This window comes from Equus asinus, chromosome 8 (assembly GCF_041296235.1).
Source record: "Equus asinus isolate D_3611 breed Donkey chromosome 8, EquAss-T2T_v2, whole genome shotgun sequence".
In the NCBI taxonomy this organism is placed as follows: Eukaryota; Metazoa; Chordata; class Mammalia; order Perissodactyla; family Equidae; genus Equus; species Equus asinus.
The window spans coordinates 76,987,450-77,000,002 of record NC_091797.1 but is presented as its reverse complement, the minus strand read 5'-3'; the positions used below and the strand labels follow the sequence as shown (position 1 = coordinate 77,000,002).

The 12,553-nt window shown below is 38.9% G+C and overlaps 1 protein-coding gene across 2 annotated transcripts in view; it reads right to left on the bottom strand.

The window, feature by feature from the left end:
* Nucleotides 1-2,327: 2,327 nt before the first annotated feature.
* ANAPC5 (anaphase promoting complex subunit 5) overlaps nucleotides 2,328-12,553 on the bottom strand; it is a 38,161-nt gene continuing 27,935 nt past the window's right edge. Inside the window, exons 13-17 of one of the 2 annotated variants that reach the window (XM_070515996.1) lie at nucleotides 10,028-10,149; nucleotides 9,450-9,557; nucleotides 9,223-9,370; nucleotides 3,181-3,487; nucleotides 2,328-2,770 (exon numbers count right to left, since the gene is read on the bottom strand). In XM_070515996.1, coding sequence (XP_070372097.1) covers nucleotides 2,559-2,770; nucleotides 3,181-3,487; nucleotides 9,223-9,370; nucleotides 9,450-9,557; nucleotides 10,028-10,149 — 897 coding nt within the window. In that variant the 3' untranslated portion in view covers nucleotides 2,328-2,558. The remainder of the gene's footprint in view (nucleotides 2,771-3,180; nucleotides 3,488-9,222; nucleotides 9,371-9,449; nucleotides 9,558-10,027; nucleotides 10,150-12,553) is intronic. The other variant, XM_014858713.3, reaches the window with a different exon arrangement.

Below are 12,553 nucleotides of genomic sequence, written 5' to 3'. Positions count from 1 at the left end.
AACTGAAGAAGAATATTCACAACGACAGTACAGTACTTTTCAAAACTGAGAACAGGCAGCTTTAGGGTAATGCACCAACTAGGCTGGATTCCCAGCTCTGCAACCTACTAGCTGTGTGACCTTGGGTGAGTGGCTTAACCTCCTTATGCCTCAGTTTCTCTTCTGTTAAATGGGATTAACGCTATTGCCTAACTCTTAGAATTGTTATGAAGCTTAAATGTGTTAATATACATAAATAACTTACCACAGGGCACTCTGTGTTAGCTGTTTGTCCCCTTGCCCCACAGCTGGAAACACCCCCACCAAATCCACTAGGTACAGAGTTCCCACCACGCCAAGCCACTGGCTCAGGTCACTACACTGTTTTTCTCTTCCCCTTTGAGGATAGATACTAAGGTCTCTGGGATAGGCCTGAATGCACACTGGCTATTTCGCTTCAATTCCTTCCTCACCAAACCCTTTCTCCATTTAACCATTCATGAATACTTACACCCCTGAATTAAACCACCCGTAACTACACCAGCCTGACTCTTCCTCCCCCCACCAAATGCTCCACCAGGAAAAAACCCAATTAGCTGTGACCCAGACAGTTCTGAGTTTTGGGGTCACTCTGATGTTTCCAACTTTCCATTTGACCCACTATTCCTTCCTGGAGGAGATGGGCCCCAGCCAACAAATCTAAGTCACAGATGGCAGGGGGGCCACAGACTATATTAGCTTGGGATTCAGTCCTCCCAAGGTGAATGTGCAGGCTGAGAGCAGGGTCAGGCAGGCTGGCTCCACAGGCATGCAAACTGCAGTCGCACAGAGCTGTATGCTCATAAGGGCCCCGTACCTGGTCTAATGCTCTGCTTAACATAGGCCTCATGGTTTTAATTTGTACTGGGCCCCACAATTTATGTAGCCAGTCCTGGTCAGGTTCAATGTCTGTTTTTTATGTTGATACCTGTGGGATCAGCTGCGCAAGCTTGCCCCATCTCTTGGACCTTAATAAGGCAGAATGATTAAGATCACTTCTTCGATTGGAAGGATCTTAGTTTAAACACATTGATCAAAACTGACATCAGATGAAAGAATATATTTGGAAGAATAAAAAGAAACTGATAATAGTGGTTACTTTCTGGGAGGAGGAATTACTTTTTACTATACAGCCTTTAAGAATATTTAATTTGGGGGCTGGCCCGGTGCAGTGGTTAAGTTCGTACATTCCACTTCAGCGGCCCAGCGTTCACTGGTTCAGATCCCAGGTGTGGACCTATGTACTGCTTGTCACGCCATGTTGTGGCAGGTGTCCCACATATAAAGTGGAGGAAGATGGGCATGGATGTTAGCTCAGGGCGAGTCTTCCTCAGCAAAAAGAGGTGGATTGGCGGCAGATGTTAGTTCAGGGCTAATCTTCCTCAAAAGAAAAAAAAAGAATATTTAATTTTTACCCTCTACTTATATAACCTTTCAAATAAATTTAAGGAAAGATTTTTAAATATCAACATACCAATTAGCATCTCTATCTCTACACTGAGTCTCTTGTTTCCAGAGCAGCTGTCTTTGGCCAGCAAACCCATCCTAATGAGTGGGAGTTGTTTTACACTGTTTCAAAGAGCTCTGGAGATAAATTATTTCCCATCAGAGGGTTTAAATTTAACGGAAAAAGAGCCAATGATAGAAGCTGCAAAATTTGGTTGGTTCCTTGTTGCTCTTTTAGACTCGAAACATAGGGATTTTTCTGTGAATACTCAAGGGTAAGATAAATTCATGAAGACAAAGTAATAACTGGCTTCTGTTTGACTGCAGGGGTGAGATGTCATTAAACATACCCTGTCTACTTGAGTGACGGCATCCATACCCTTGAGCTCCGGACTCTTTCTTAATTTATAATCACCTTATTCATGATGAATCCTTAGACTTAAGTTATCATCATCCCTCATTTATATAGTTAAATATAGAAAATATACACCCACGCAAGAGATATAAGAAAGCCAACATCCAGAAAGTGATTGAAATATGCTTCTTGTCATTGGTCCAAAAACGATAAAAAGATCTTTTCCTTCTTAATCTCCAGTCAGGAACCAACATGTACTTGCAAGCACGCACAGCCCCACCACAAACACCAGTTCAGTCCAACAAAGCAGGGGAGCTCCAGAAGGAAAATCCAAGCCTCAGAAAAACCGGTGCTGACCTCCCAGAGAGACCTACCAACACCCTAAAGAGCTCTTGTCTGAGCATAGGTGTTAAACGAATTCACATAATGATAGAGAGTGTGCATAATTTCTAAAAAGATACTGGCAATTTTGTCCAGAGAAAAAATAATCTTTAACACTTGCACTAACTTATTTATAAACTGTTTATTAACAAAAAGTTAATGTCTTTTGCTATCAAAAGGAAAAAAAAAGGGAGAACAAAACAAATATGTATATTCTAGCAACGAAATACGACAAACTAATCAGAATGCAATTTTATTGACAGGACAGACATCAAGTCCATTGTTTATGTGGAGGGAGGGGGTGTGAACAAGTCCAAAGTCTTATACTCTGCACAGCAGCCCAGCAGGGCTATTGTCACTAGAGGTGATTTATCAAGGGCACCCCATGGGAGGGCAGTTCCTGGTGTAGCTGCCGGAAGAGCATTGCACACCGATTCCTCTCTTGGGTCCTCCCCAGGGTATGGTAGAGTCTGGCCTGGAAGTAAACGACATCTCTGATTTGCTCTTTGCAGTCAACCTTTGCAAAATAGTTCTTGGCTTCATTGAGGTTCTCAATGGCGGCCTCCAGAGCTGATGGAAAGTGGGGAAAATACCACACATTTTTAACTGAACACTTCACATACAGTTTTCAAAACTTAATATCTACTTTTATTAATTTAACATGAACCAGAAACGTTTATATTCTACTCTTTGAGAGGAAAAACATATATATACTAGGGTGAGGTTTTAAAAAAGGTATTTAGTCCTGATTTCTAGCCTGGAACCTGGTTCTACAGAGTTAAAATAGCCATCATTTGTCCTCAACCTTCATGCCAAGCATGCATGTGAAAGCACTTTAAATGCTGCATGAAATTTTAACATATATCTGTGAACACTAAGAACTTAAATACTGTCCCCAATTTAAAGTCTTTTCTAAATCTTCTGGGTCTGAAGTTTTAGAAGTTTTCTGTAACAGTAACAATCTTTCTATTGCTTCCTACCTTCTGCTTTCTTCAGTGGATCATAGGAAGCTGCTGAAGCCACCTGGCACTTGGCCACCAAGAACATGGCCCGGCCTTTGTCCAGGACAGCCCCATCAGCCAAGATGGGCTCAATGGCCATGTGGAGAAGACTTAAGGCCTGTTCTGGGATTCCAAGGATGAGCTGAAAAAGAAACATCGTGGCACTGCACACACCCACACCCGCTGCCCACAAAGGAAGGCCTTCATTCTGGCTCTTCTCTGTTGAACGGCATGTCTGGCTTGCCTTGTCCCCGACATGTACTACATAATAATATGCACCACACTCCTAGAAAATAGAATGTGTGACAATCTGATTTCAGACTACGATAGATACAGTAGGGAGTAGTTATTCACACTATGGAAAGATTTTTATCTTTTTTTTTTTTTTTAAAGATTGGCACCTGGGCTAACAACAGTTGCCAATCTCTCTCTCTCTTTTTTTTTTTCCCTGCTTTATCTCCCCAAACCCCCCCTGTACATAGTTGTATATCTTAGTTGTGGGTCCTTCTAGTTGTGGGATGTGGGACGCCACCTCAATGTGGCCTGACGAGCGGTGCCATGTCCACGCCCAGGATCCGAACCCTGGGCTGCCACAGCAGAGTGCGAACTTAACCACTCGGCCACAGAGCCGGCCCCAAGATTTTTATCTTTACCAAAAGATTCAGCATCAAAATTCTTTCAATTGGTGATTCTCAAGAATTGAATTAGCCATGTAAGAATCATTGCGGGAAGGGGAACCACTAAGAAAATAACTCAAAAGTATATAGTAAAAGAAACAACAAGGGAATTAAAATGGTACACTAGAAAACATCTGTTTAACACAAAAGAAAGTAGTAATGGAGGAACAAAAAAAAAGTAAGACATGGAAAAAATAGCAAAGTAGAAAAAGTCTTTTCTTATCCATAATTACATTAAATGTAAATGGATTAAACTCTTCAATAAAGGCAGAGATTGGCAGAATAGATGAAAAAAATTTAAAAAAAAAACATGATCCAACTATATGCTGTCTACAAGAGGCTCACTTTAGATTAAACGACACAAATAGGCTGAAAGCAAAAGGACAGAAAAAGATATTCCATGCAAACAGTCATCAAAAGAGAACTGGAGTAACTATACTAATATCAGACAAAATAGACTTTAAGTTGAAAACTGTCACAAGAGACAAAGGACATTATATACTGATAAAAGGGTCAAGTCATCAAGAAGATATAATTATAAATATATATACACCAAAAAACAGAACCCCAAAATATATGAACCAAAAACTGACAGAATTGAAGGAAAAATAGACGGTTCAACAATAAAAGTTTGAGAGTTCAATACTCTCCTTTCAATCAAGGATAGAACAACCAGACAGAAGATGAGCAAGGAAATAGTAGACTTCAACAACATCATAAACCAACCAGCCCTAATAGTCATCTATAGCACACTCCACCCAACAGCAGCAGAATACACATTCCTCTCAAGTGCATGTGGAACATTTTCCAGGATAGACCATATGTTAGGCCACAAAATAATACTCAATAAACTTAAAAAGAGTGAAATCATACAAAGTGTCTTCTCTGGCCACATGGAATGAAATTAGAAATCAATAACAGAAAGGAACCCAGAAAATTCAGAAACAGAGGAAAATTAAACAACAAACCCTTAAATAACCAATGGGTCAAAGAAGAAATCACAAGGGAAGTTAGAAAATGCTTTGAGATGAACAAAACTACAACATGCCAAAACCAATGAGATTCAGTGAAAACCTATGGGATGCAGTGAAGCAAATTTATAGCTGTAAAGACATATATTATAAAAGAAAGAAGATCTCAAATCAATAAGCCAAACTTCCACCTTAAGAAACTAGAAGATAAACCCAAAGCTAACAGAGGCAAAGAAATAATAAAGATTAGAATGAAGATAAACAAAATAGAGAACAGAAAAATGACAGAGAGAATCAATGAAACTAAAAGTTGGTTCTTTGAAAAGACCAAGAAAATTAACAAACTGTTAGCTACACTGACCAAGAAAAAAAAAGAGAGAGGACGCAAATGACTAAAATCTGGAATGAAAGTGGGGACTTACCTAACCTGACAGAAATGAAGAGGATTAATGAGAACACGATGAACAATCGTATGCCAACACCTTAGATGAAATGAACAATTTCTAGAAAGACACAAACTACCAAAACTGACTCAAGAAGAAATAGAAAATCTGAATAGACCTGTAACAAGTAAAGAGGCTGAATCAGGAACCAAAAAACTTCCAACAACGAAAAGCCCAGGACCAGATGGCTTCACAGGTGAATTCTACTAAACATTTAAAGAATTAGCATCAATCCTTCTCATATTCTTACAAAAAATAGAAGAGGCCACTATTTTTGAGGCTACTATTACCCTAATACCAAAGCAAAATAAGCTATCACAAGAAAACTACAGACCACTATCCCTTATGAATACAGAAGCAAAAATCTTCAAAAACACTAGAAACCAAATCCAGCAGCACATTAAAAGGATCATATACCACAACCAAGTGGGATTTATCCCAGGAATGCAACAGTAGTTCAATATACAAAAATCAATCAACATAATACACTATACTAATAAAATGAAGGAAAAACCCAACATGATCATCTCAATTAATACAGAAAAAGCGTTTGACAAAAATCCAACATCTTTCATGATAAAAACACTTAATGAACTAGGAATTGAGGGGAATGTCCTTGAACTAATAATGAGGCATCTATGAAAAACTCACAACTAACATCATATTTCTTTTTTTTTGCTGAGGAAGATTTGCCCTGAGCTAAAGTCTGCTGCCAAACTTCCTCTTTTTTCTGTATGTGAGCCGCTGCCACAGCATGGCCACTGAGAGACGAGTGGTGTAGGTCTGCACCCAGGAACTGAACCCAGGCCACCAAGGCAGAACACGTTGAACTTAACCACTAGGCCACCGGGACTGGCCCTAACACCATATTTAATGATGAAAGACTGAAATCTTTCCCCCTAAGATCAAGAGCAAAACAAGGATGTACACTTTTGCCACTTCTATTCAACACTGGACTGGAAGTTCTACCCAGGGCAATTAGGCAAGAAAAAGAGGTAAAAGGCATTCAAATTGAAATGGAAGAAATAAAACTACCTCTATTTGCAGATGCCATGATCTTATATACAGAAAACTCTAAAGAATTCCCAAAAAACTGTAAAAGGTAATAAACAAGTTCAGCAAAGTTGCAGGATATAAGATCAGCATACACTACTAATGCACAATCCAAAAATGAAACTAATTTTCAAAATTCCATTTACAATAGATCAAGAAGAATAAAATACTTAGGAATAAGTTTAAGAAATTGCAAGAATTGTACACTGAAAACTATAAAACACTGATGAAAGAAATTAAAGAAGACCTAAATAAAAGACATCCTGTGTTACTGCTTTGGAAGACTATACTATTGTTAAGATGGCAATACTCCAAACTGATCTACAGATTAAGCAATCCCTATCAAAATTCAACTGCCATTTTTGCAGAAATGGGCAAGCTGATTCTAAAATTCATATGGAATTGCAAGAGAACACTCATACCCAAAACGATCTTGAAAAAGAAGAACAAAGTTGGAGGACTCTTACTTCATGATTTCAAAACTGAATACAAAGCAACAGTAATCAAAACAGTGTGGTACTGGCATAAGGACAGATACGTAGATCAATGGAACTCAGTCCAGAAATAAACCTGTACATCTATGATCAACTGGTTTTTGACAAGGGTGCCAAGACCCTTCGATGAGAATAGTCTTTTCAACAAATGGCACTAGGACAATTGGATATCCATATGTGAAAAAACGAAGTTGAACTCCTACCTCACACCATATTCAAAACAACTCAAAATGGGTCAAAGACCTAAATGTAAGAGCTAAAACTATAAAATCCTTAGAAGGAAACATGGGCGTAAATCTTCATGACCTTGGATTAGGCAACAGTTTCTTAAATAGGCTACCAAATGTACAAGCAACAAAAATAATGGATAAATTGGACTTCATCAAAATCAAAAACTTTTGTGCATCAAAGAACACTATCAAGAAAGTGAAGGGGCTGGCCCCGTGACCGAGTGGTTAAGTTCACACGCTCTGCTTTGGCAGCCCAGGGTTTCGCCGGTTCGGATCCTGGGCGTGGACCAAGCACAGCTCATCAAGCCATGCTGAGGCAGCGTCCCACACGCCACAACTAGAGGGACCTGAAACTAGAATATAAAACTATTTTCTGTTGTATGGGAGGCTTTGGGAAGAAGAAGAAGAAGGAAAAAAAAAAAGATTGGCAACAGTTGGCAATAGCTGTTAGCTCAGGTGCCAATCTTTAAAAAAAATAAAAAAGAAACAGAAAGTGAAAAGACAACCCACAGAATGGGAGAAAATACTGCAAATCATCTGATAAGGGTCTAGTATCCAGAATATATAAAGAATTCTTACAAGTGAACATCAAAAAGACAAATGACTCAACTGAAAAACGGGCAAAGGACTTAAACAGACATTTCTCTAACTACACCAATGGCCAATAAATACATGGAGAGATGCCCAACATTATTAGTCACTAGAGAAATGCCAGTCAAAACCACAATGAGGTCCTACTTCACACTAGGATGTGTACAATAAAAAAAAGAAAGGAAAAATAACAAGTGTTGGCAAGGATGTAAAGAAATTGGAACCTTCAGGCATTGCTGCTGGGAATCTAAGATTTTCTACAATGTAGAAAACAGTTTGGCAGTTCCTCAAAAAGATAAACACAGAATTATCATGTTAGTAATTCTACTCCTAAGTATACTCAAGAGAAATGAAAATATATATCCACACAAAAACTTGTACAGGAATAATAATAGGAGCATCTATTCATAATAGCCAAAGGATGAAAAAAACCCGATTGTCCATTAACTGATGAAGGGATAACTGACATGTAAAACATCCATCTGCTGGAATATCATTCAGCCAGTAAAAGGAACGAAGTAATGACACTTGCTACAACATGAATGAACCCTGAAAACATTACACTAAGTGAAGAAGCCAGACATAAAAGGCCAGATATTGTATGTTTCCATTTATATGAAATATCCAGAACAGGCAAATCTATAGAGACACTAGATTAGTGGCTGCCAGGGGCAGGAGGGCAGCGGAGATGGGGAGTGACTGCTTAATGGGTATGGGGTTTCTTTTTGATGTGATGAAAATATTCTGGAATTAGACAGTGGTGATAGCTGCAAAAACATTGTAAATATTCTAAAAACCCCTGAATTGTACACTTTAAAATGGCTAAAATAGTGAATTTTAGGTTATGTGAATTTTATCTTAATTAAGAAAAAAAGAGGAAAAAGAAACTGAGGAAGCTGATAAGGAAAACAGATTCCTAGGCTCCTCCTCTAAAGATTCTGACTGACAGGTTCAAGGCAAGGCCAGATATATGGATATTTTTTAAATCTTCCCAACAATTCTCATGCACAGTTTGGGGAACCTCTGCTTTAGCTAGGAAATTCCTCCAGTGAGTTCAAAATTCATTCATTCAATTAACATTTATTAAAAGCCTACTATGTATGGGTCCTACTAGGCACCACAGGATACAGCAGGGAAAAAACAGAGTCCCTTCTCTCATGCCTTTACATTCTACAAGAGGAGACAGAAAACCACATAAAATACAATTCAATTTCCAAAACCGTTCAACAAACACAGCTCCCTCATTTCTTTACTCATCCCCTTGTTCAATCGAGCCTAGCTCCAGCCCAGCTAGTCACTAATATGATGCAGATGTCCTCAATGGAGTGGCGAGTCCCCCTTACTAAACACAGCTCAGTAAAGCCAATGCCACTGGGAGGTGGCATGTGTCACCAAGTACACAACTCCGGACTTCCGTGGAGGGCTCTCACAAGGACACTACGTCCCCAGACTTCAATATTAAGAAGTGAAAGATCATTATTATCCTTTCAAAAACCAAAAAGTACTAACAGACTCGCCAGTTCTTGAGCACAAACCTGTGCTACAAAAACAGATCAGCTTACCTGGGCAAAAGCCAAGTTCAGCACTGTTTCGGAGGCCAAGTACTGTAGCCGGTACTCCTTGGAGAGCGCCAGAGCCTGCAGCAGCACGGGCAGCGCGATGGTGGGGGAGGAAGAGCGCCAGTACAGCTCTGCCACGGACAGCAGGACGCTGCCCGAAGAGGAAAAGACGGGATGAGAACGTGCAGCACAGAGGACCATCCATGAGAGACGCACGAGAAACCCCTTACCTGATCACCATTTCTGTATTCCTAATTTTCTGACAATGAATCAACAATTTTTGTAAAAGCTGGTGTGCCTCTGACATTTGGTTCTGAGCTTGTAGTACAACGGCTTTTCTGGTACAGAAACAAAAGAAACACAACTGGTTATGTTGATGTTTTGCAAGCGTTATAAGTATAGTCACTTTGAGGGTTAGAATCTCTATTCCCTCAATTAGACTGTAAACCTCCCAAGAGGAGGAACCGTGCCTGATATAATTTTCGTTAAAAGAAAGAAAAGGGTGTGTGTGTGTGTGTGTCTGTGTGTGTAAGCACATACATGTATACACCAACATACACACACACATGCAAGAAAAAAACCTGGAATTACAGACATCAGAATGTTAGTGATTATCTCTGGGTGATACTTATTTTCTCCATTTTGCTTATCTGTATTTTCTAATTTCCTATAATAGACAGATAATAAATAGAAAAAAAGTATTTTTCCTAAGCTAAAGTTAATAAATTAATTCACACACAAAACAAATAAGAATAAACCCATTTGACAATGACTTCATTCTGGGGTTGAAGTTCTCAAAGCTTCTTACCTATAGACACCCTCTATGCTATTAAGAGCGGTGATTCCTGTAACAAGTGAATCAGCCAAATGATATTTGCCATCATTCATTGCTCTGTCAAACTGTATTTTTTGATCACACAGCATCCATAACTAATGAGAAAAAAAAACGATTAGGGACAAAAAGGCAAATGTTCTCATTATTCAACAGGGATATAAAAGTATTTTGGCTTGCTTAGCAAACATCCTTATAACAATTCACACATATCCTTTTTTTTGAGATTAAAACATTTAAAAAATATTTCAAGTATATGAACAAGCAGTGAGAATAAAATAACAAACATGTGTGCCAATCAACAACTTTGTCAAATCACAACATTTTGCTTTATTTGCTTCAGATACTATTACATGCTATTGAAGTCCTTTGCAAATTCCATTCCCCTCTTTTTCCAAAGTAAGCATTGGATTTGGTGTTTACCTTTCCCATTCATGTTTTTAACTTTTACAACATGCATACTTAAACAATATAAAGTATGATCTTGTATGTTTTTAAACTTTGTATAAATAAATAGTATCATACTGTACACATCCTTTCACAACTTGATTTTAAGCTCAAGATTATTTTTCTGGGACTTACACATGTTCATACAAGTAGTTCTAGTTCATTCCTTTTCACAATGAATATAGTTTTCAATTATATAAATATGCTACAACTTATCTATTCTTGTGTTGATGGGTATTTAGGTAGCACTGATTTTTCACTCTTCTGGAACAATGCTGCAACAAGCATTCTTGTACATCTCTCCTTGTACAAGAGTTTATCTCAGTTATACAGCAAGCAGTGGAAATGCTGGGTTGTAGGACATATGCACCTTCACGTTAATATAGTGCCCATTTGTTCTTCAAACAGGTTATACCAATTTACACTTCCCACCAGTAACGGATTACTCTTTGATCCACACCCTCACCAACAACTGGTATTGTCAGATATTTTATTTTTTATTTTTTATTTTATTTTTTTTTAAAGATTTTATTTTTTACTTTTTCTCCCCAAAGCCCCCTGGTACATAGTTGTATATTCTTCATTGTGGGTCCTTCTAGTTGTGGCATGTGGGATGCTGCCTCAGCGTGGTTTGATGAGCAGTGCCATGTCCGCGCCCAGGATTCGAACCAACGAAACACTGGGCTGCCTGCAGCGGAGTGCGCAAACTTAACCACTCGGCCACGGGGCCAGCTCCCAGATATTTTATTTTTGGCCAATCTGATGGGTAGGAAATATCTCACCGTTGTTTTAATTTTTAATTCCCCGATCACTAGTTAGGTTGACCATCTTGTCATATATTTATGGGCCATACATGTTTTTGTTGTGAACTGCGAATTAAATTTCTTTTTTTTACTGTGCACCTTTTAAAAAAAATGGCTAGAACTGTAACCAAAAATGTCCCATCGTATTAGAACTACCACAGAACCACACCTAATTCTTTCTTCCCCACAGCATCCCTGGGTGCTATCTTCTTTTACTTTGTTTGCTAACCACCTTGCAACCTGGGTACTTGGAATTCAGATCGCAGCCTGCTGAAAAGCAACAATGAGACCCCAGCTCGGCTCCCATGCCCATGGGCTCAGACACCGAACCTAATGAGGCAGGGCTGACACCCCAGGGGAATGGCAGCCTCAGGGACCAGCAGTAGCAGATTCCCAGGCCCTGGTCTCTTCCAATATCAAATTCCCTAACCCAGTGAAGACTAAACTTGGTAAGGGAAGGAAGAGAAAGAGGGTCTTACAACAATTTTCTTGGTCTCATCAGGGCTGGAAATTGGTACAATAAGGAACAGAGGGCCTAGGACTCTTTTATAAAGTTTACTCCTGGGTACAACATCTTCCCAAGAAGTTATTCAATTCTGGGAGGAAAAGATTAGAGTTGCCAAGTAAGAGACAAAACAACAAAACTGAAACCTAATTCTTGATCTATCCAAGGACATTGATGATTTATTTCCTTATTCCCATATAGTCAGAGATACAAGGAGTACTAACTTAAGCCAGGAAGACAGGAAGAAAAGAAGTAGAGGCATTGCTCATTGTATTGCACTTTGCTTTATTGTGCTTTGCAGATAATGCATTTTTCACAAGACCCTCCACCAGCAAAAAGATGAGACTCACCGAAGGCTTGGATCATGATTAGCATTTTTAAGCAATAAAGTATTTTTTAATTAAGGTACATAGTTTTTTAGATATAATGCTAATGCACATTAATAGACTGCAGCATAGTGTAAACACAAGTTTTGTATGTGCTAGGCAACCAAAAAATTTGTGTGACTCACTTTATTTCGAACTTCGCTTTATTGCAGTGGTCTGGAATAGAACCTGCAATCTCTCCAAGGTATGCCTGTACCCTACTTTAAATCTTAGAGTTTATTTCTCAGCCTTCTTTTTTTTGATGTTATTTAGTTTCTTTCTTTCTTTTTTTGGTGAGGAAGATTGGCCCTGAGCTAACATCTGTGCCAATCTTCCTCTGTTTTGCATGTGGGACACTGCTACAGCATGGCTTGATGAGCAG